Source organism: Arachis ipaensis, chromosome B10 (assembly GCF_059453495.1).
Source record: "Arachis ipaensis isolate K30076 ecotype BB chromosome B10, ASM5945349v1, whole genome shotgun sequence".
NCBI lineage: Eukaryota > Viridiplantae > Streptophyta > Magnoliopsida > Fabales > Fabaceae > Arachis > Arachis ipaensis.
The window spans coordinates 148,899,203-148,922,500 of NC_142435.1; the positions used below are offsets into that span (position 1 = coordinate 148,899,203).

Sequence of the window (23,298 nt, forward strand, 5' to 3'; positions counted from 1 at the left end):
TAAAATCTTCATTTTCTTCCTTTTTTATCCAAAATTTACTTCAAACATAGTTCTAGCAGTTATTTCTGAGTTAAATCCCTTAATTAATATCTACTCTTTGGAAAAGGAAGAAAAAAATTAAAAATTTTAAATGACTTGTAAAATTTTTTTATTTAAATTTAACAAATTTAATATTTTATTATTTAGTTTTTAATTTATCGTTATCAAAAGGATCACGTCACACAATGCACAGAGTCAATCACTATCGCTAAAAAACTAACAAAGTTATTTGAGAAAAAAATAAAAATGACAACAATACTTAATATTAATGTGTATAAATAACTTATAAAAAAATTAAAATAAAAATGATGTATATTTTTGTCCATTCTTCGTAAAATTAGAGAACATGTCATCTTTAACCGTTTACTGAGAGCTGTTGGTTAAACCCTAAGAATTGAAAGTTACTAGTTACTGCTATTATGAAAAACTAGGGCAAGGGTTTTAGGTTGAAATAGTGGTAGTAATGAAATGAAGGTTTCATTCTCTTTTGTGTAAAACATAGCATGTTGCTGGCAACAACGCCATTTCTCAGAAACTTGTTCAGCTTCCGCACTCACTCTCACTTCTTTCGAATGGCGGCATCAAGTGCAACCAGCGATATTCTTTCCGAGCATTCCGATGCTTACGCGCCGTTCAAGCGCGTGTGCGTTCGCGTCGGCACACACAACGGGAGCTTCCATTGCGACGAAGCGCTTGGCTGCTTCATGATTCGACTCACCAACAAATTCTACAACGCTCAAGTTGTTCGCTCTCGTGATCCTCAGGTAATTTTTTTTTTCTAATTTTTAATTTGTTCGTTTCTGAAAAAATGTGAGTTGTTGTTTGGTTGATGAGAACGTGTTGTTTTATTCTTCTTCATTTTGACTAGAAACTAGAAAGAGTGTCTTTTATTTGCTTGGTTTATGAGAAAATTTGGTTTATTTATTATCTAAGTTTTGTGATTAGTGATTTATGGATGATCCTGAGCTATCTGTTTAAGTTGTGTTTGTGAGTTTTGATTTGGAGAGGTGGAAGGAAAGGGATTTGAAGAGTAGCAGTAAGTTCATTTTACTCTTCAAAATCTCTTCTCTTTCCTCCCTTAGTCCCTTCCCATGTACCCTTCCAAATTGGAACTCGGAAACACACAATTTTTCGAAAATGTAGTCAGTTAGCAAATGCGATAACATAGATTTATGTATGTATGCCTTAGCAGTGTGATTGTTTAATGTTGAAATGTAATTTTGAAAGAGGGAACTTTGATGGGGTTTTCTGTGGAACTTTTATCAATTATGAGCAATGAGAAGTTGTTTGAGTGAGACAGTAAGGACTGAGGAGTGTCTATGTTTCTGAGTTTTAGGGATGAAATTTTGGTTGTTGCATTGTATGTATAGAAACAAAATGGAGTGGGAGTAATCGTGTCCTTCTCATTACTTGTTGATGTTTTTGTTTGAATATTGAGTCCTGGTTTGTAGGTTTTGGAGGGTCTTGATGCCGTTCTTGATGTTGGGGGAGTGTATGACCCCAGCCGAGATCGCTACGATCATCACCAGAAAGGTTTTGAGGAGGCTTTTGGCCATGGCTTCTCCACCAAGTTGAGTAGCGCAGGTCTTGTTTACAAGGTGCTTTTCTTATCTTAAAATTTTATTTTGTTTTTGGTTTTCTCATTTTTGTAGCTGGTGGCTAATTCCCCTGTTTTGGTGCAGTCACTGATCATTTTCATGAGAAGTTTTATTTCAAAGATGAATCGTCCTTAATAATTATATTATGCTTCTTTGTTTCTCTCTGTATAGCACTATGGAAAGGAGATTATAGCTAAGGAACTTAGGGTAGATGAAGAACACCCAGATGTGCATCGCATATATCTGGCTGTTTACAAAAGCTTCATGGAGGTAATACATTTTATACTTATTCTTTCTTGCCTTATCCAACTTTCTGTTTGTTGTATTCTCTATTGGAATGTCTTCTCTTCCATGCATTCTTTTTGGGGTCAATAATCGTGATGTTCTTATTGGGTGAAATTTGAGCTGAGGAGACTTAGGGGAGATTCATGCAGATAGTGAATACTGAGAGGGAAAATATGCTTCATTTGTTTGTGCACTAGGATAGTGAGTGGTTTTTAACTGGAGGATGGACATAATATAGAGAAACTGTATCAACAAAATAGGAAAACTAAGTTTTACATTTGAAAACGGACTCTATCTACATTGGCATTGTTTTACAATGAGCGTTCTATTTTTTGCTGTGCTTTCATAAAATACTAATGCAAGAATGCTTTCTACCTTGCTATTCATCGTGACATCTAGGATATCAGTGCAACTTCTTTTGAAGTGTAAACTTTTTGTTCTCTTCTTCAACACCATCAGATAATGTTTGTGGACTTCTAGGGCTTTTTCTGAGAGTTTTTGTTTCTTAACTATAACAACTGGTTTGGCTTATGTTGTTGGGTGCTAATCTGAGAACCACTTATTCCTGGGCTTAATTTGTAAATCTTTTCATAACAATGTTTTTATCTAATTATATCAGGCAATTGATGCTATAGACAATGGAATAAATCAATATGATACTGACCAGCCCCCAAAATATGTGAATAATACACATCTGTCCTCAAGAGTGGGAAGGTTAAATTTAGATTGGACAGATCCTGATCAGTCATCTGAAAAAGAAAATGAAGCCTTTCAACGTGCCATGGTTCTTACTGGTAGCGAATTTATGGATGTAAGTCTTCACTCCTCATTCCCTTCCTTTGTGATCACCAAAATGAATAAAAGTTTTTTTTTTTTAATTTTGTTCTTTCCTGCTCATGGTCTGTATAATGATGTTTTTTTATCAAGCACAAAAGATATTGACATATGTATGTTCAATGACTCATCCACTTAGGATAATTTTATTTATTTTTAATTTTTGATAAAAAAGAAGAATATTTCTAATATGAAGAGAAGAATGATAGAGAGAACGTTGGAGGGCAAGAAATCCTCTTTGCAAGAGCATGAATGAACAAAAGGGAAAAAAGCATCAATGAGACATAGCTTCCTAATCTCTCAACTTGTTAGACAGAAATTTCTCCTAAAAGATCATTAGTTTTACACCAAACAGAGTGCCGAATACTCTCATCGTACAAAACTTGCTTGTTTGAAAATATGTCATTAAAGGTATGAGAATTCCGCTCCAACCGGATACACCAAATAGTGGTACATATGGCGTAATGTCACAGCTTTGGCTTCCTACCTTCTCCCAAAACAAGTTAAAAATAGTCAACAACAACTGATCTAAGCTTTAATGGCACACCTAAACGCATTGAAGATGCTAAACAAAAATTATTACATTAAATGTAATCCATGGAACAAGGCAACAACAATTTTAATATATTTATCTACTTCATGTTCGTGTGAAAATTTGTATTATGAGGTGTCATATATATTTTTCATACTTATTTCTTATTTTCAGGTCAAGTCTGTCTGTCTCTCTCTCTCTCTCTCTCTCTCTCTCTCTCTCTCTCTCTCTCTCTCTCTCTCTCTCTCTCTCAAATTAAGAAAAAAGCTTTGATGTTTTAACAAGTTCTTGTCACCCCTCTTTATTTTGCAGAGTGTTCAATTTCATATTAATTCATGGTTACCAGCAAGGTCAATTGTAAATGAGACGCTTGAAGCTAGATATAGTGTCGATCCTAGTGGAGAAATTTTGGTTTTGGAGAAATTCTGTCCGGTGAGTTGGAAATTATGTCTCCTTCTGATCATTTGTAGAATATTCAAATATGATTGATTCTAATTATATTATTCTCTCTTTTCTGGATAAATCATGTTTTGTATGTTGAACATTTATGTTGATGATGATAATTCTATATTTGTCATACAAAGTTTTTTGCTAACATAGTAACATTAAGTAAATTCAATAGGTCAAAAGGAGGTTTCTTATCCATTTAATGAATAAGTTAATTGTGAAAATTATAAGTTGAAGCTTAAATTTGCACGAGTGTCAATCTTGGAAATTTCTTTTGATACAATATGTCAAACATTGCTTATATCAGGCAAATATTCTCTCAAACATACAAAATAGATTCAATTGGTGGATACTGGATTTCATAATCTGTTTATCAAATAAGTTCAGCAATCTGTGATTAGTTTTTGTGACTGGTACTGGTTGTTTTGTTCTGAGTAATGATGCAATAGACCAGGGTTCATAATGAATTGTACACATGGCATGTGATCATCTATTGCTTTTTATAGCATTTACATATTTATAATTATAAGAGTTTCCAGTTGATAATAGCATGCTGTGTGTAGGGTTTATCGTGAACATAGGTCTATAGTGTCATTATTCATTTGATTTTAACTTCCTAGAGGAATTTTATAAGTTTAGTGAAACACACTGTGACTTGTTCCCCCGGCAATAGTCCTGGCAAAACAAGTTACTGGATGAAAGTGCAGTCTTAGCTGTTGTATAAAAGCTGCATCAGTCTCATTCTATTCTCACTCGGCTATTAATTAATATTATGTGAGCTTCTTTATAGCCTAAAATGGTCATCTCTGGCCTGCCCACAAAACATAGGAGGCATTTGAAAAATTTTTTTCCCTACACTAAATTTCTGACTCTATCATTCTTGGGTGCTAGGTTGCTAGCCACAACATATATATGCCTTTGTTGTTGGTAGATGTTTAACTTCAATTGTTTTCTGCAGTGGAAGCTTCACTTATTTGAGCTTGAGGGGGAGATGAAAATTGACCCTCCCATTAAATATGTTCTATATCAGGTACATACTTGAATTTTCATTTTCTTTTTACCAGTTTCATTTTAGGCCTCTAGTCTTCAAGAAGCCTCCTAAAAACGATAGACTGATGAGAAAAATTAAAAATGACTAATGTGGGCTTTACATTGGTCCAAGTAGCTCAAAATCACTTCCGTGTCATAAATATTTTGTTTTAGGAGCAGAATTTCTGCAATTGAGAAGTTCAAAATCATTCAAAAATTAGCTGTTCAGTATATCTATAAGTCCAATCTCTGACCTTGATATTACGGTCTGTCTGAAAGTGTCTATGTATGCTGGAAGTATAATCTAATTCTACATTCCATGTTAAGGAGGAAACTTGAAGAATGAAAACATAGTTGGTTCGAAAAGAACACTAAGACTTGCAGCTTATAAAAGGAGGCAGTCATGAATTTAAAATGACTAATGTGCAATAATGTTAAATGGCCACAAGGGCTTGGTTTTGAACTGGTTAGGTTCAAAGTATTTCAGTTGGAGGGCTTAGGTTTTAAACTTCGTCACTATGACTAAGGTTATTAGGTTACCATAATTCTGATTTTTCATTTAACAGGATGAAAGAAGCCAACAGTGGCGAGTGCAGGCTGTTGCAGTATCTCCGGATAGGTTTGAGAGCCGTAAGCCTCTACCATCGCAATGGCGGGGTCTTAGGGATGATGAACTGTCCAAGGAATGTGGCCTTCCTGGCTGTGTATTTGTCCACATGAGTGGATTTATCGGTGGAAACCGAAGTTTTGATGGTGCCTTGGCCATGGCAAGAGCTGCATTGAAGATGTAAGCAAAGAAACTATCACAATATTTTGCAGTAGCTTTAACAATACAGTTTACTGATTGCATTGAAGACTCAGAAGAGGACTGGGAACAGTGGCTTATAGATAGTTCTGTATTGATTGGTCAACTTGTTTAATATAATCATGTATTATTCAAACATTATTATGATTGATTATACTATTAGCTTATCTGAATTTTGCTCAATTGAGAGAGATTTATAACAACTTACAGAATGTGATATTGTGATAATCCTTCCTATAGTGTTGTATGATGCAAGTATTTTTGTGCTGCAATTTTGTTATATTAAACAATTTCAATTTTAATCACATGCAATTTCCTTCTAATTGAATGGTTTAGTGATTGGAACATACATATAACAATTGCTTATAAATAATCATGTTTCTTGACAACTGAATCTGAATTAAGTATATTTATTTATTTATTTATTTCATGGTCATGTTTTAAGCTCTACTTGTCAGTTGCCATGATTGTCCTCAAAAGATTGATTCATTTAAAACTGAATTTGGGTCAAGCTGAAATGTTGAATTTTCAACCCTAATATCTCACCTAACATCACTGAATCTCCCTATTAATTATTTTTCCAAGGAAGTCATCAACCATGTTGTTTTTAAAGTAAAGGTTCAAAGGCTATCACTATCTTATACACAATAATGGTTCCTGTTTTATTTTGAGGTTGATAAGTGATTTATTCTCTTCAGATGGGAGTGGGACAGTTGATCATGTTTGAAAGATCATTATCTAAGTTGACTTTGATTCTACTTTGTTATAGCTGCCGGTTTGCGTTTTTATTTTCTATTTTGATTTTAATATTTTTTATTTTTAAGATTGCAAAAAAAAAAATGAACACATAATAAAAATAATAAATTCTATTTTTTGTTTTCATAATTTTTTTCATAAAATTCTGAAAAAAAAATTAAAATAGAAAATAAAAGTGCAATTAAATACGCTCTAGTTTTTAGTTTATAGGTTTTGGTGAGAGGGAGAGTTTAGAAATTTTGTAACATCATGGATAGATTTTCAGTCATAGAGAAGATTTAGATGTTAGACACAATAATATATATCGACACAACCCAAACATAATGTAGGTAGGTTTTATATTCTAGAAGTAAGATGAGAATTGATACAATATCTGATAAAAGATAATAAAATATGTTCAACCAAGAAAATAAAGAGAGAAAGATAAGAACATATAACCAACCAAAAAAAAAAAAAAGAGAGAAAAAGAAAATATACAAACAACATTTCTCTTCATTATACAATTCAAACAATGGTCTAACTAACCAAAAAAGAAAAGCAAAATGAAAATTTTGTTGAAAAATAAGTTTTTTTATTTTTAAAATTTTGTGATTCAAATAGTGAACAATGGATAATTCAATTCTATTTGTTGTTTTCCCGAACTTATTCACAAAATTCTAAAACAAAAAATATTTTTACAAATAAAACACACCCTAAATTCTTTAGATTTTTTATTTCTTGCTTTCTTAATCATTGTCTTAAAAAATCATATTAAATGTGTACAAAAAAAAATTCATTAATTAATTACTATATAAAAATAAAAATTTAGTATTTATAAAAGAGTTTCATTGTTTTGTCATAATAAATTTGATTATTTTATTAAAAAATAAGTAAAGTAATATATATAAATACAAACAAATACGTGATAATTAATTTTTAGTATTTACAAAAGAATTCCTTTTCATAAAAAAAAAATCTTTATAGAAGTTCTTACTAATAATAGAAGCATGCAATGACCAATTTTGAACCAATCAAATTAATGGGGGGTGGGCTATAGATATCCCTTTTCTCACGGCTTACCATTTGAAATGATTAATAAAAAAAAAAAAAAAAAAAAGAATGATTAATAAAATCCAAATATGGTGGTCTCCAATCTCCATGAATGGCGCCATCAAGAAATAGTAAGTGTGGCAAATTCTAATATTCTATTGGTCAAGCCGAAAACTCTATCATTCTCTTTTTTATTTATTTTACTTAGTCTTCTTTGCTAGAAAAGTGGAAGAATAACTTAAATATTACATGCTTTATGCATATTATAATTCACATTTTCCTTTAAAAAAAAAAAAAACTGAATTAAGTCTTCGAAGTATGACTTAAAGATAGATGAGTCTACACTCTATATTCTATAATCATATTGACGACAAGAGAGTTAATTGACCAAAGAAATTCATAGTTTGATGAGTTTATAATCTACAATACTAATGATATACATATTAAAGAGATGGCCACACCAAAATTTAAATGGTTCAAATACATGATATACCATATACAATACACGTAAATATATTTTAAAGATTTATACATATTTAAATATTTAGAAATTTCTTGAATTTGCTTTGTCAATATTGCACTCTCATGTACTTGATATTATGGGGTGGCTAAAGTTTTATATTGAATAATATGATATACTTGATATTGTATTTAAAACGAGTGATTTTTCTATATTTGAAATTATATTTTAGAGTAAAGTCGAGGATTTTGATCTAAGATTAATTAGTCTTTATATCAATTAGGTTCTCTACAATAGTAAACAGTAGATATGTCCTTTCGTCAATAAATAGTGCGAAATGAAACAGAATTATTTATGTATTTTGTTATTTACAGTAGTGCGTATCTTATTACTGTCACATGAACATGAAAACGATATAATATTTTGATAATGAAGTATTTATTGTTTTTTTAGTTTACATATAATCTTTATTAACTGTTCTCTATTTATCACAAATTCTACTAAAACAGGTGAAGTTTCACTCTAAAAATTGTTATCTACATAACAATCTTTTATAAATAGACACGTTACCATAGTTAATAGTACATATAAGCATCACATGATAAATTGATAGAAGAACATAACGTGCTACTATTTGTGAAACACCAAATTAATATATTTTTTTTCAAAAACTAACTAATTAGTCCTAAGTCAAAATCTTCACCCACCTAATTATCACTTTATTCTATATTTTAAGGTTTTTATTTTCCAAATTTTTTTAAATACTTAACATATCAAAATATGATTGTCGACCACACAAAAAAGACCATCTATAAATAGGATTAAGATATCTATCGAATACTGATGATGATGATGATGATGATAAAGGAAATATCAAGAATTTTATCCCTATCTGTGTATAACTGTACAATCCACTAAGTAACGTCCTAAAAAAGAAAAGAAAAATATGAAATATTGCTATAGTTTTGATATTGTAAGACATTTAAGTTTCACTATAGAAAGTCAACAAAATTTTGATTTGAATGCGATCCTTAATCGTACATCGTCAACAAAAATAAATCCGTCTAATTAAAAATTTCGGTGACTATATTAAATATAAATTCTTACCATCAATTGTAAGATGATCATAATAAGAGTCTTACAAAAATATAAAAAATTGTTCATCTAATAACAAGCAACAAATTAGGCTATGGGCCGTCTCGATAGGTTCATAAATAACTTTTTTTAATTTTTAACTTATGAAAAGGTGTAGTATTAATATCTGGTATAATTTTCAAAACAAAATTGCAACTTTCTAAAAAGCTATTTTGATGCTTAAGGAGAAGTTAAAAAAAAATGACTTCTCTTATAATAAAAAATTTTTTATTACTTTTTTCTTAAAATAAGTACTTTTAGAACTAAAAAACCAAACACAAAATAACTTATTTATAAGCTATTTTAAATATAAGCATTTATTGTTTAAACTATTTCTTCAAAAATAATTTAATTAAGTTGTTTAATCAAACTGGGCCTATGTCATGAACGGAAGAAAAATTCATGAAAGGCATAAACAATTGGGTGCCAATGTTGAGGAACAGAACCAAAATAGAAACTTTCATGTTTTGGGATTTAACTCCCTCATCATCATGATTCATGATCATAACTTTCTCTCTACAATTATAAGACAATATCTATTACTACAAAATACAATGGAGAAAGAAACTCAGCTTGTTTCTCTCCTACCAATAGGAGTAAAAACAGGGGAATTAGTGAATGAAGGAAAACTAGCATACATGCCAATATTATCTGAACTACTAAAAGAAGACCCAAATGGATTCAAGAACTCATCAAAACCCTCTTGGTTATTATGATGAGGCTTCATCAATGAATCAGGCAACAAATTTTCACCATCCAAATACCTAGTCACTTGCCTCATGCTAGGCCTAGAAGTTGGTGCACCATTTGAACACATTAGGCCTAATTTGAGAACCATAACAACCTCCCTCTCATCAAAATCACCATTCAAATTTGGGTCCACAACATCAATTAACTTCCCTTCTTTGTACATCTTCCAAACCCAATCCACCAAAACCAGATCCTCATGTTGTGCCTTTCTTGGATCAACAGGCCTAACCCCACATGCCACTTCAAGCATTAATGCACCAAATGCATAAACATCAGTGCTAGGAGTGGCTTTTCCTGTTCTTGGCAACTCAGGTGCCAAATAACCTAATGTTCCAACCACCCTTGTTGTGCTAGGATGACCACCATGTTCATACAATCTTGCTAAACCAAAATCTCCAAGCCTTCCATTCATTTCACTATCTAAAAGAACATTACTAGCTTTAACATCTCTATGAATCACCACTTGTTCATATCCTTCATGGAGATATAAAAGTGCTGAAGCAACATCCTTTATGATCTTGAACCTTTGTTGCCATCTTAGGATCGTTTTCGGCTCGTCGAATAAGTACTTGTCTAGGCTACCATTTTCCATGAAATCATACACAAGTAGGAGGTCGCCACGGCGGCGGCACCAGCCAAGCAATTGGACCAAGTTCCGGTGGCGAAGCCGGCCGATGCTGGCGATTTCTGACACAAATTCTCTAAGACCTTGTTTTGAGCTCTTTATATGAGTATCTATAATGTTGCACAAATACATACATAAATATTGAATACAACAATTTTTCCAAGAATTAGTCATAGTTTTAAGAAATTTAGAGTCTGTTTGGTTGTTAAAACATTTTTTGTTTTCTATTTTCAGGATTTTGTGAAGGAAAACAAACAAAAACCATGAAAAACTTCTTTTTTTTTTTTTTCTCTTTTTTCTTTTGTAGTTTTATATCCTTTTTAACAAAATTCTGAAAACAGAAAATACCAAAAACACAAACAGACAGAAAACAAACAATCCTTAGCAGACTTTATGAATCATAGAGTACCTGTGAGGCCCAATCTCATGCTCCCATGGCTCTATAACATCAGCATTCTTGATTTTCCAGAACAAGTAAAATCCAAGAAACAGAGAAAACAGAGCAATGAATGAAGTAGCAACTGAAACCCCAACAACCATGGGAGTTTGCTTCTTCTTGGGACCCGGAAGCTTTGGAAGCGAATCGAGATCAAGTGTTGGAGCAGTTCCATTGATCTTGAAGCTCCAACCCAAGACATAATGGGAGCTTGCAAGCAAACCGGTTGAAGCAGAGAATCCAACATACATTCTCTCATGAAAGATTGGTGAGAGATCCAATGAATATGACAAAGTTGGTTTCTTTGGTTTTGTAGAAGAAGGAGAGAGTGTAACACTTATCACACTCTTAACAGAATCATAATCAACCCAAACCATGATTGGTTTACCACCCTTAAGGTTTAGATTTTCAAGTCTTCCTTCGCCTTCGCCTTCGGCATAGTAACTTGCATTACAAGAAACATTGGAAACCAAGTTGTTGATGTTTATACCAACATGGTTATCATTTATGTCGCCGAATTCGAAGTCCTGGACAGTGTCGAATTCGACGGCGAAAAGGTGGTTGGAGAAGTTTCCAATGTTGGTTGAGTTGAGTAGGCCAAGATACTGGCTTGGAAGTGCATGCTTGAGAGTATCCATGGAAGCTGAAATGGTGAAAGCCAAGCCATGGCCACCAAGCTTTGGATACTCAGGAACAATGGCAATTGCAAATGATGAAGAGAATGAGAAGGTTCTGCTGCCATTGTTATTCTTGAACTGAAATGGGATTGGGTAAAAGGCATGCCCAATTAATCTACTTGTTTCGTTTGTGAGCTTCAAGATTCCATTTTTGTCATCAATTTTCGCTATTCCAGTCAGGGATAAGTTGGTTCCAGGAATATGATTGAATCCAGAATAAAAGAGTTGTTGGGGTTGTGATAAAACTGTGTTTAGGATTGGAAGGAATAGGAATAGGAAGAGAAAAGGGTAGAGTTGGAGCAAGGTGCCCATCATGGAAATATGCTTAGAAAACAAAGATCACAAGGATTTTGAAGAATGAAGAATAAACAGAGCTTTCTTTGTAGTTGGAAATAAAATATTGGTGTGTATAGAAGAAGAAGAATAAGAAGAAGAGTATAATTGTTTGTTAGAATAGAGTAAGGATAAGATGTCTATATTATTATTATTATTATTATTATTATTATTATTATTATTATTATTATTATTATTATTATTATTATTATTATTATTATTATTATTATTATTCTAAAATTAGGAGTGAGACTCGAATCCAAAACCTCTAGGTTCTAGTTGAAGACTGAGGACATCGGAAGATTATGCCAAAGTTAGATTATTATTATTATTATTATTATTATTTAAAGCAATATTCTAAAAAATTGAAGGAAAATAAATTTAAATTATTATTATTATTATTATTATTATTATTATTATTATTATTTTAAAATTAGGTGTGAGATTCGAATCCAAAACCTTTAGGTTCTAGGTGAAGACTGAGGACAACGGAAGATTATGCCAAAGTTAGATTATTATTATTATTATTATTATTATTATTATTATTATTATTATTATTTAAAGCAATATTCTAAAAAATTGAAGGAAAATAAATTTAAATTTTAATTATTAAATTACTTTTTAACTTTTCTTTATTTTGTTAAAAAAATTAGATTAATCAATTCTCATTGTTATTTAATAAAAATATAACCGTTTCAAAATATTTTTAAGTTTTCAGTTTAATGTCTTTGTATAAATGAATAATTTGATATCAGAAGTGATTTGTCTAACTAAAATAAAAGTTCAAAAATTAATTTAATAATTAAAATTTGTTAAGAACGGAAAATTTCGGCTAATAGTAAGTTAGTTGGGAATTTGGAAGCTTAATAGTTAATAGTTAATATAGGCCATTAAAATATACTATTTTATTTATTATTTGGAGTACAATGAATTGAATGATGTTGGTTTGACTCAAGAATGTGTTGGACACGTAAGGGAATGGAACAAAGACAGCAATTGGTTGTCCACATGGGACAGCAGTTGGAGTTGTAATAAACAAATAATATACTAATACTAATATTTCTACACACAACTTTTAAGTGTTTATCAATATTAAAAATAATTTATGAATGAAAATTAAGAGTTAAGGTGTTAACATGAGAATCAAGATAAAATCTTAAAACCAAAATAGTGTTTTGTTTTAGAGATAAAAGATAAAATATAAAGATAAAAACAAAATTTGTTTAAATTTGAAAATATGTATAAATCATTGGAACACAAGTTTTGTATCATATTTTTGGAAAACTTTCAAGTGTACCGGGAACTTCGATGTTCCAATTGCTTTAACCGTTGATTTCAATTAATATATATTATATGTATTTTTTATAATTCAGATCAACGGTTAAAAGTAAAACAACTGGAACACCGATATTTCCGGTACACTTGAAACTCTTCCCATATTTTTTGTACTTCTCAAAGACTCGGTCTAAGGGGAAAAAGGCACAAATTTTTTATCTCTTTATCTCTTTATTTATATGATTTTTTTTTTAACCAAAAGCAACTCATATATATATATATAGTCTATAGATAAGTGAAATTGAAATTTGGGTTTTGGTAGTAGTCTAAGTCAATATTGAAAGTGAAAAGGAAAACTATGGGTGTGGGTTTTGCTACTTAGGCACACTGCATAACAAAAGTAGGTATCAAAAGTCTACCAGTTGAATTAAATTATTATGAATGCGTGTGAATTGTGAAACCTACTTGTGAGTTGTGATGTGTGCAATTTTCAATTTTGATCCTTTTTCAGCATGTATTTATTTAGTACCTCCTCATAGGTTGTTTTTACCAATTGAATTTAAAGCAACATTTTATTTATTTATTTATTGTAATCTAGAGGAGTCACATAACTAATTTTGTATATGTATCTTTTTTTCATACAAGATAGAAAGAGACATGGTATGGAATGAAGTAGGCAAATTGGCTAGCTACTCTTTTTCTTGATTTCTACTCTCATTTTCTAGTATCTTCAGAAACAAGGTGCCATAACAATGCCAAAAAAAATAATAATAAAATAAAAAGTTGATGAATGTTGTGGCTTAAACAAACAAAATGTTGAAAAAGACAAAACTTGCTATCTCATTTGGGTTAGCTAGCACTTAAAATGTGCCTTGAAGTTGGTCAAATTATTGAATGAGTTGGTCAACTCAAGTGTACTATTTTTCATCCAAAATTTTATCTTAGATTTAGAATTTCAGACATATTTTTTTAAAAAGAACTTTAGCATGTTTCAATAGTTTGAAAATAAAGTGGTAAATACTTTTTTCTCTTAACTAAGAATCTCGGATTCAAATCTTTAAATATGTAAAAAATGATTTCTATAGAATCTCAAATTCTTTAAGGGTTAAGTTTACATTGTCTTAATATAATATTAAATTTAATGAATAATAAGGGCAAACTATAAATATATAAATATAGTAATATACTAATTACAACATTTTTCTAGGTGAAATTGATTTAAGTGTTTTCAATAGGAGTAGCAAAGAATGGGTAGCTAGATGAGTTATGTTTCAATAATACCAATGTAAATATAAGCAAATTGTTACATCTTTAAATAAATTACGTTTCATTCATGTAATTTTTCACAAAAATCACTGAGAGAACAAAGAATAGAAGCTTACCTCTTCAGACAATGAAATGACTTTCAAGTAATACCTGCATATAAAACAAGCTAAAGGAGTATCCAAAATGACCTCAAAATTATCATGAACAAAGCCCCATAAAGGTCATGTGGTTCCCAAAATCTTTTCACTAACCAAAGAGCACAGATATCTTCTACCTCTATCGGTCAAAGTCAAACAAAATCTGGGAATGGTGTATTTGCATGTATACCAACTATACAGCTTTCATATTTACGGTTTCAATGGTCACTCAAAATGTGTTCTAACTTCTAATTTAAGAGCTCTCAACAGAAGAACATGGTACTCTTGACATTCCTATGCAACCTTGGAAGCTCTGGAATGGGAATGTTTCCCTCTGAAGTAACATCTGAAGATTTTTCTGACAAATCATCAAAATTTAACATTTGCCCCATCTGAGCTGCAGCATGGTGTGCATAGCATATAGGTGCCACTGGAGAAAAGCAATGAAACAAAGTTTAAACATGTTTTTTTTTTCAAGTTGATATTTTTTTCTTTAGAGGTGTACAGAAAATAAACTCAACGGTGAATTACCAATTGAGGTTGCAATTGTACTCCTTTGGTTCCTGAAACAAATTACAAAATAGTAAGTGCACGAGTCCCGGGGTAGGTCAAAATATCAAGCAATAGGTAGGAAGAATGCATACACATAAGACAGCGAATGGATCAAATTTTGTAAGCCATCTACCGAGAAACCGATCTCGTCGAGCAGCACATGATAATGCACAGGCTTGGAAGTTCCCTATTATTGTTTGAGAGGAAAACAAGAAGGCAAACCAAATTGGATGAAATATCATAAATTTAAGTCAAGGTAAGATATTACACTGAATGCAAGGTAAACTTACATGGATCCCTTGATGAGCACACATGTAGAAATCATAATTCCTTGGATGTGTGATTTTTGTGTCAACAACAGTCCCTGAAAAGAACAATTAATGGGATGATGATACTGAATGTACCAGTAAAATACCTGGCACACGAGAGCTAGCATACCAGGAGGAACATTTTCTGGACCATTAGCTAGAAACAACTTTGTATGATGATTCTTCTGCGCCACAATTACTGTGAACTTGGGAATAATGACGGCCTCAAGAAGTTCATACGCCTATAATTAGAAAAGATCATTATTGTCGTCATCCTAGGATTAGGAACCATAAAAAAAGGGATACCGTTAAATATCTTGCATGTTTGGATTAACTTATTTGCTTTGAAAATTGTTTTCCAGAAAAAAGCTTCAGAGAGCCTTTAGAATTATTTAGCAAGAACAAAATAAGTGAACCCAAAGATGCACTATGAACAGTGTGCAAGTGTAACTAGCTACGAAGATATGAGCAACAAATCAGATAATCAAACAGAACAATGAATGGCTTGCAGAGTAACCTTCTTTATCTGGTTAAGCTCAACATTCAAAACCTGATTAAATTGTGATTCACTAACTCCATCCCTGAACATATAACCATAGGTTAGAATTAAATGAACCAAAAAGCATGCACTTATGGAAATTAAGGCATCTAAGTGAGTCCAGACACCAGACTCCTCATCCATATAATTTAAACTTTATAAACCACTCATCCAATACCAGAACAAGAATACTAATATTTAGATATCATATTGTAATAAGCACTACTAGTACCGTCCAGCTTATTACTATAGGCCTACAAACAGCTTAGTTGACCTGAAGACCATATATTACTGGATGTAAATTGAATGTAAAAGTGATCGAATGGAACCTGAAGACAATAATTTGAGATGGTTTACATTTATCACTTGATTCGTAGAAATCTAGAAGCAATTCTCTGCAAGGAAAAATCATAATGTAATCTTATTATCTTGTATATGATATCATGGAGTATAAACAGAATAAACAATTGCAATGAATGACAAAAATCTTCACATGCGGATTTCGGGATTCAATTAACAGTTGAGAATACACATTGTTAGATACAGAAAGAGGCATATTGGATATAACTCTTAGAGATGATATGATACATTAATCCTAAACAACTACCATAATTATATTCAATCTGCAAAATGATGTGACATTTTCCCAATTGAATAGAACATTATTAGTTCTATCTTAAATTATGCTAAATTTACGCAGCAAGTACTCTGTTTATGGTCATATCGGATTAGTAATTCACTGCTATTGGGTACACCCAACAAAAAACTTCACTGTTGGAAAAGGGCAGTGAAGGAGGCCATTTCACAGTTGATATCTTGGAACCGAAGATAAGAATTGAGAAATGATCATTACAATATATGAAACTATGAAAATGTGGAAATGCAATATAAGAATAAATAAGGAACATGCACAAACTCTCCTTGAACTTTATCTCATTCCAAAGTAACTTGTGAACTTCAAATCAGGAGACAAATTAACTTCCCAAAACTCAGTATCAGAAATACATCTCATTTTCAATAAAACTAGTTTATCATACATCTCATTTCAAAATTAATATTCTGGCTGTTTCATGTGTTCATGTTATTTTTTACACTAACTTTTATCTCCTTTTTCTTTAATTTATTTATAATTTTAAAAAAATCAAATACTTTGATAAGATATTAAATTTAAAGTGAGGAAGCATGCATATCATTGAACAAGGACAAATCAGTGAAACAAGTATTGTCATCTAATTATATATGTGGTCTGTTTGCCAGTTTGATTTAGATTTAATAGTTTGACCACAAACATATGAACTGTAATGTCATTTGAACTAACTGGTCAAGCCAACCTAGTAGCATAAGACTTGGTTGTTGTAATTGTTAACCTGTTTGCAAGTTTCAAATATTATATAGGCACTGCACTTTCATCTAAACTATAAGGGCTATAAAATGGGATGAAACTCAGCAGAGTACATGTGAGTATTTTTCCTATTAACCACAAAATATCATGGTAGCCCGTTAACATATTTAGTCGAACCTGATAATACCATTATCATTCTCTTCATCCACAGGCTTGCACAAGGCATCAATCATCTCCTCCTTAGATGACTGTGTTCTTGCAGATGCTCTATACCTTGAAATCAGTGGCCAACATCGTGATCCTGCAACCTACAATCCAACAGCATACAGAAACATATATCCTTAGAAAAAACGACAGAAAACACATATAAATTGCATTACGAGACAAATATAGCTCGACATTCTTATTACGAAAATTAAAAGAAGAACGAAAAGATAGCCTTACTGCTGCTATCGATGGAAGATTTGACTGACCAGGAGGACCATGAGAGACATCCATTCCCAAAATCATTGTTGGGGTATCTTTAATCAGGGGTAGATGCCCAGAGTGCTCTATTGCCAGCAAAGAATTTACTCCTCCAAGCTGTATAAATGACATGTATACAAATTATGAAAGTGAAACAAAATGTTATTAATACACATAATGTTCAATTTGTTGCAAGGATTGAAATGAATGTGTTTTATCATTTTTCAAATCTTGGCTGCATTGTAAACAATCTGTTTTAGTAGGTAGCATAGATATCCCAGTAATTTCCTAAAACAGTGTAATCAAGTTGATGGCTTCCTGGATTTTTTTTCACTCCCCAATTTTAGTATGCCTCCCCTATAAGAAAAGGTTGTTGTACCTTCATAGACCAAAAATCTCTTCTTTATTTCAAATATATTGCAGTAATAAATTACTTTAGAATATCACATCATGTCCCAACAGCTCAATTTTCTGCAAGGAGATGGCTCATAACAACTTGCTTACCTTAGAGTTGATTTTAAGAAGTACATTTGTAAGGTATTGATCAGTGATCTTGAGAGGACAAATGCACTGTGTGACAACACCAAAATCACTGAGACACTTCTTCTTCCAAGGCCCTAAGATTTGACAAAAGAAAATTGAGCAATTAAACAAACACAAAAATATAAAGGAAACCCTGCAAAATTAGACAGAAGACATACCATAAATTTCACAATGTTTCTTCTCTGGCAAGACACACAGAATTAACTTTGGTTCTCTTGTCAGCTTTGACGTAAGCCGCTCAAACATCTTTTCAACCCTTGCAACAGCACTAGATTTTTTCATCAGTGGTTCTTCTTCTATTAAAGTATATGGGCGTTCAATATTCTGTGTAAACATTCACCTAGAATCATATTGTGGTCATCAAATGCAGAGTAAGGATTGTCTGTAAGTTGGGATTTTGGAGGCAAGGGGAGGGAAGGATTTGTAGTGCAAAAATTCAATGTGTAAAACCACAGGCCTTTCCTTTCCTTTCATTTTCCTCCAAAATCCCAACTCACAAACAACCCATAAAGGGATGATCAATATTTTAAATTTTAAAACAAAATAATCAAATAGATGCACGGTAGCATACAATGCCCTTGCTCATTCCACATTTGATCAGCTCCCTCGATAAGTAACTGGTATCACAACGTGCAGAAAAGTTGACAACAGCCCAGTAATCAATGTGTGATGGTTGTAGCAGTGTCTGACAAGAGGAAAGGGAGCAATATCAATTATGAAAATATCTACTCAAATATTAAATAAAATTTGAAAAACAGGGAACAATTTATTTTTGAGTTGAAAGGATAATGAAACACCTTTTTACTGAAACTCCACCTTCCATTATTGGGGAAGCAATCATCATTCTTTCCAACCTTCAACTGTCAAAGAAAATTTTATTAGGACATAGGAGAATTAGTTTTCGGAATTAAACTAATCTGTTGAAACCAGCTTAGTTAAACCACTTTCTCTTTTATCTGTTACTTGCTAACTCCACAGTGCACATAAAAATATGAAATATGCCAGAAACCAATGTTTACCTTTGGTGGCTCAAGAACACGGCCTTCAACCTCAGTCAATTTCTTGTCAACATAAATTCCACATGCAGCAAGTACAGGGTCATGATCATAGGAATTATTTCCTACAGCCTACAAGAAATTGTAATGACCATACATATGTTATCAATAAGAATAAAACAACTCTTCTATTAAAAAATATATATATAAAAACAGAAAAGGAACAGCATATCATGATAGCACTAGAAATAAAGCTTACATTTGTCAGAGTCTTAATCTTGTCTTGAGGTTTTTGGCGTGATTTTTCAATTAAAGATGCTTTCTGAATTGGAGATAATGCCTTCGTGTACCGCTGGAGTGAAACAAGAGAACATAGCTACTCCAGCCGAAGTAAAGCATAGAGAAACAAGATAATCAGGTACAATTAGATCAATAGTTAATATCTAAGACAAAATAACATAATTGAACCAAACACAAGGTCCAGGCAAGAATTAAAATTTGCAAACCTCCAAAGGCAGATAAATAGGCCGGTTTGGCTTCCCAACATCAAGGCATGGAAGATACGCAGAAGAGGTCAGCTTCAAGCCGTGGTGTTTAGCAAAATACTCATATACAGTAATATTGACTGTCTCCCCTTGATTTTTGTCATCATCATTCCTCAACTTCATGCTAAAACTGAGGAAGAAATCAGACAAATAATTCTCCCCTTTCTTTTAGATTCCAATAACAAGGTATAAATACTTGACTTTAAAAAAAAAAGCACTTACAGTTGTTGAATGCAAGGTTTCTCACTCAAGCTGGAAACTTTAAATTCCTGGTTACGATGTTTTGCATGCACTCTTAAATTTTTAAGCACCTTTTTTGCCTGTAGATTACCAATAAAGAAAAAAATTATGGGGAATTTACTAATGTTGCATGATGAACCTTATGTAAATAGATTAGAAGTTTATCACCTTTGCCCAGTCAATGTAACGGGTTTCCTTCACATTCTGGTTATAAAGAAGAAATTCAATTACAGGTCCAGCTTTTAAGACCACTGTTGTGGACACATCTGGAAGTAAATAAATGAAGAATGTAAACAGGAAGAACACATCTTTATTATGGTAATATTTCAATATATATATTAGAGAAGTCATACCCATATTGAGAGACAATCCACCCAGCGTTGGACGAAAACTAGAATGAAAACCACGAATTCCCATCAAATTGCCTCCGATCTCACTGAAGTTCCTTGCATCATCTTGAAAAAAAGATTGTCTTACCAAGAGACACCCTCTTCACATTCTCACAAGAAGCAGTTTAACTAAGTTAGACAAAACAGATTATGATTAAATTCCATTCAAGAAAATCACAGAAAGTTTCTGCTATGTTTATCATTAGGCAAAACCTGTTAGCTGCTTGCTGCCTCAGTGCAATATCAAGCACTCTCAAAGCATCCTGATAGTTAGTATCTGACTCAACCTCTTCTAGGGGAAGAGCAATGGACCGCAGGGGTATTTTGACAGCGAAACTTATCTCCACTATGAATGCCTTGGACTGAAAAGAATGCTTTGACCTTTTGGTTTCTTCATGAGGGCTTCCATTGGCACCAGGATTATCAGCACCAGGGCTACGATTGGAAGACATTAAAAGCTTTATAGGGTAAAAAATGACACAATCAACCAAGTCCTATGAAAAACTTACTGCTTCGCAAATGATTCCTCAAGCAATACTTTGAACTCAAACTTATCAAATGGCAAAGGACCGACTGTATACAAAGTTCTCTCTCCATCATAGGCAAACCTTTTATCACCAAGTTCAGACGAGTAAGTTTGGCAAAGCCTATCAATCAATTTTCTCCCAATGCCCTTGCCTTCGACAGTTCTTTTATCTTCTGTAGTAATAGCAACCTGGAAAATGTTCGTTCAGCCAAAGCCTGAGATATAAGGGAAATTTCCGACAGAAAGATTTGACATACACTATATTGGAAAAATATTGCATCTGGATCAGTAACATCAACTTTGAAGTGATTGGCAAGCAATTGTATCCTCTTTCCCGTGGTCCCAAACCCCTTCTTACTGATAATAGAAAGCTCTGTAGGAGGCACTTGTGTCGTTTCCATATCAGACACTGCATTGAGTTCTGAAGGTGAAGCCGGTGGCCAAGGTGAATCTGGTAGTGAAGGCGAAGTCGGTGGCCAAGGTGAATCTGGTAGGGAAGGAGAAGTTGGTGGCTCATCAGCTTCTGCAATCCCTGGCATTTTCTCCATCTGAATCCCTGTTTTGCAAGGAAAGAACTCTATTTACTGGTAAAACTAAAAGGGAAGATAAGGCTTTACTTCTCTGTGTGAATAATGATAGTATAAAATAAATGGATTTTAACTAAAGAGATTTGTGATCATAAATGATGTACTCTAGTGTGACAATTTACCAAAAGGATTAGTGCTTCCGAATACAATTTGTATCAAAACACTTAATGATAAGTAGCATTCCCAATATGAAAGTTAGTTAAGGCAAATAGTTGAAACAGTTTCATTTGTTCATAAAACAAATGGATTGTCTTTATAACAGAACTCTGAAGTTGAAGTTAACTAACATAAATAGAGTATCCCTAGTTCCAGTACACAATGTATATCAATATGACTGACAAATGACAATAAGCACATTTACTATGAGAATATAAATAACTCTTTTACCTTTTGTCAAAATATGAGAATAGTAAAAGAACAAGATACTAGACTCAGATCCACATTGCATTTATATTTCAAACACATGTCCGGAAAAAAAAAAAAGTAACTCACTCCAACATTCTTTGGGGACTATTCAACATTTTGGTTGTTTCTCCAAGGACTTCAACAATATACAAATAGAATGAAAAGGACCACTATGCATTTGCTTGTTTTAGCTATAACCTCCATAGTTGTAAGTTGTAACAGACACATTCTATCAAACAGGTTGTGAGCTATCCTAAAACATTATTCACAACCCCATTTGACACATAATTGCGATCGTAAACTTTATCTTGGCACTAGTTTTCTTCCGAAAACAAAGAAAACGATAATCATACCAGAGCGAAGAATGGGCATGCAACAAAGAATTCATGAATGACATGCTTAAACTCCAAATAACAAGTTAGTATCAAAAGAGAGTAAAGAATGCAGTACTACCAAATCAAAGCTTAACGCTAGTTGGAGGGAGTGGCTGGAAGGAGAAGGAAGCGGGTAAAGTGAGTGGGGAGTCGGAATTTGAAGTGTTTCTTCGTAGCTGAAGTTGAAACGGGAGGTTTTGTTGGGAGGAGAGAAGAGAAGGGTTTCAAACTTCAACGGTATGTTTGGATGATTATTGATTAGTGCATGTTTTGACTTTTGACGTATCACTGTGTTTGGGAGATGAATAAGGAAGGACTAAGGAGGGAGTTAAAAGGAAGACGACTTAAGGAGGGTTACAAACTTAACAATGAGGGGGTGCAAATGGGCCGAGGGGATCCTTAAACTAGGGTTATTATTTTTAGGGCTGCACACGGATCGGATATGGCCTAAAATTCTATCCGATCCGCACTACGTTCATCGGATCGGATCGGATACGATATCCGCATTTTTTCAGGCTGGATCCGATCCGATCTGATCGGATCGAATATCAGGTATATCCGCATAGTTAAAAAAAAAACTATTTTAAGATTCTGTTTGCCTGTTTTTACAAAAAAATATCCAGAAAATTCATTTTTTACCTGTTTAAGTCTATTTACTCCTAAAATATTATCAATAAAAGTTCTCTTGAATAACAAAAATAAAAAAATAACACAAAATTTAAGTTTAATTATTCTAAGTTGAAGTACAAAATAAAAAATCAAAAACAAGATATCATAAAATTCATAAAATAACACACTAAAATTCATATCACATTAGGATTTACTTTCTTAAACTATGCTATTTATATGAGATGTGCGGATATGCGGATTTACGGATCGAATCCGCGGATATCACTGTCAAATCCGCAATCCGATCCTACCATAGTGCGGATCGGATCCGATCCGATCCGATAACTCTGCGGATCAGATAATATCCGAAAAAATCGGATCGGATGCGGATAATTACCGCGGATATGCGGATATTATCCGATCCATGTGCAGC

General features: G+C 32.6%; 2 protein-coding genes and 1 pseudogene across 3 annotated transcripts; 1 reads left to right on the top strand and 2 right to left on the bottom strand.

Moving 5' to 3' along the window:
- Positions 1–400: 400 nt before the first annotated feature.
- LOC107623868 (uncharacterized) lies at positions 401–5,841 on the top strand. Its single transcript, XM_016326262.3, has 7 exons — positions 401–803; positions 1,491–1,637; positions 1,809–1,907; positions 2,542–2,733; positions 3,601–3,720; positions 4,694–4,765; positions 5,331–5,841. Exons 1-7 carry the CDS (start codon positions 543–545, stop codon positions 5,553–5,555), a joined length of 1,116 nt encoding a protein of 371 aa, XP_016181748.1. The 5' UTR covers positions 401–542; the 3' UTR covers positions 5,556–5,841.
- A 3,632-nt stretch (positions 5,842–9,473) lies between these two features.
- LOC107621816 (L-type lectin-domain containing receptor kinase S.4 pseudogene) lies at positions 9,474–11,836 on the bottom strand (annotated as a pseudogene).
- A 2,631-nt stretch (positions 11,837–14,467) lies between these two features.
- Positions 14,468–22,631, bottom strand: AGO6 (Argonaute family protein). Of its 2 annotated transcripts, none has more exons than XR_002355263.2 (23): positions 22,336–22,586; positions 21,148–21,446; positions 20,874–21,079; positions 20,578–20,799; positions 20,329–20,465; positions 20,144–20,241; positions 19,958–20,055; positions 19,697–19,865; positions 19,450–19,566; positions 19,215–19,322; positions 18,993–19,055; positions 18,767–18,880; positions 18,354–18,519; positions 18,157–18,269; positions 17,632–17,769; positions 17,365–17,495; positions 16,203–16,240; positions 15,825–15,888; positions 15,438–15,549; positions 15,290–15,363; positions 15,092–15,186; positions 14,979–15,010; positions 14,468–14,877 (listed from the first exon to the last, which is right to left on the bottom strand). XR_002355263.2 is itself a non-coding variant. In XM_016325634.3 (23 exons), the coding sequence occupies exons 2-23, from the start codon at positions 21,436–21,438 to the stop codon at positions 14,711–14,713; spliced, it is 2,781 nt and encodes a 926-aa protein (XP_016181120.1). In that variant the 5' UTR covers positions 21,439–21,446; positions 22,336–22,631; the 3' UTR covers positions 14,468–14,710. The 2 variants fall into 2 exon arrangements, 1 of the variants encoding a protein (XP_016181120.1); XM_016325634.3 differs by having other exon boundaries at positions 16,175–16,240; positions 22,336–22,631.
- Between the last annotated feature and the right edge of the window lie 667 nt (positions 22,632–23,298).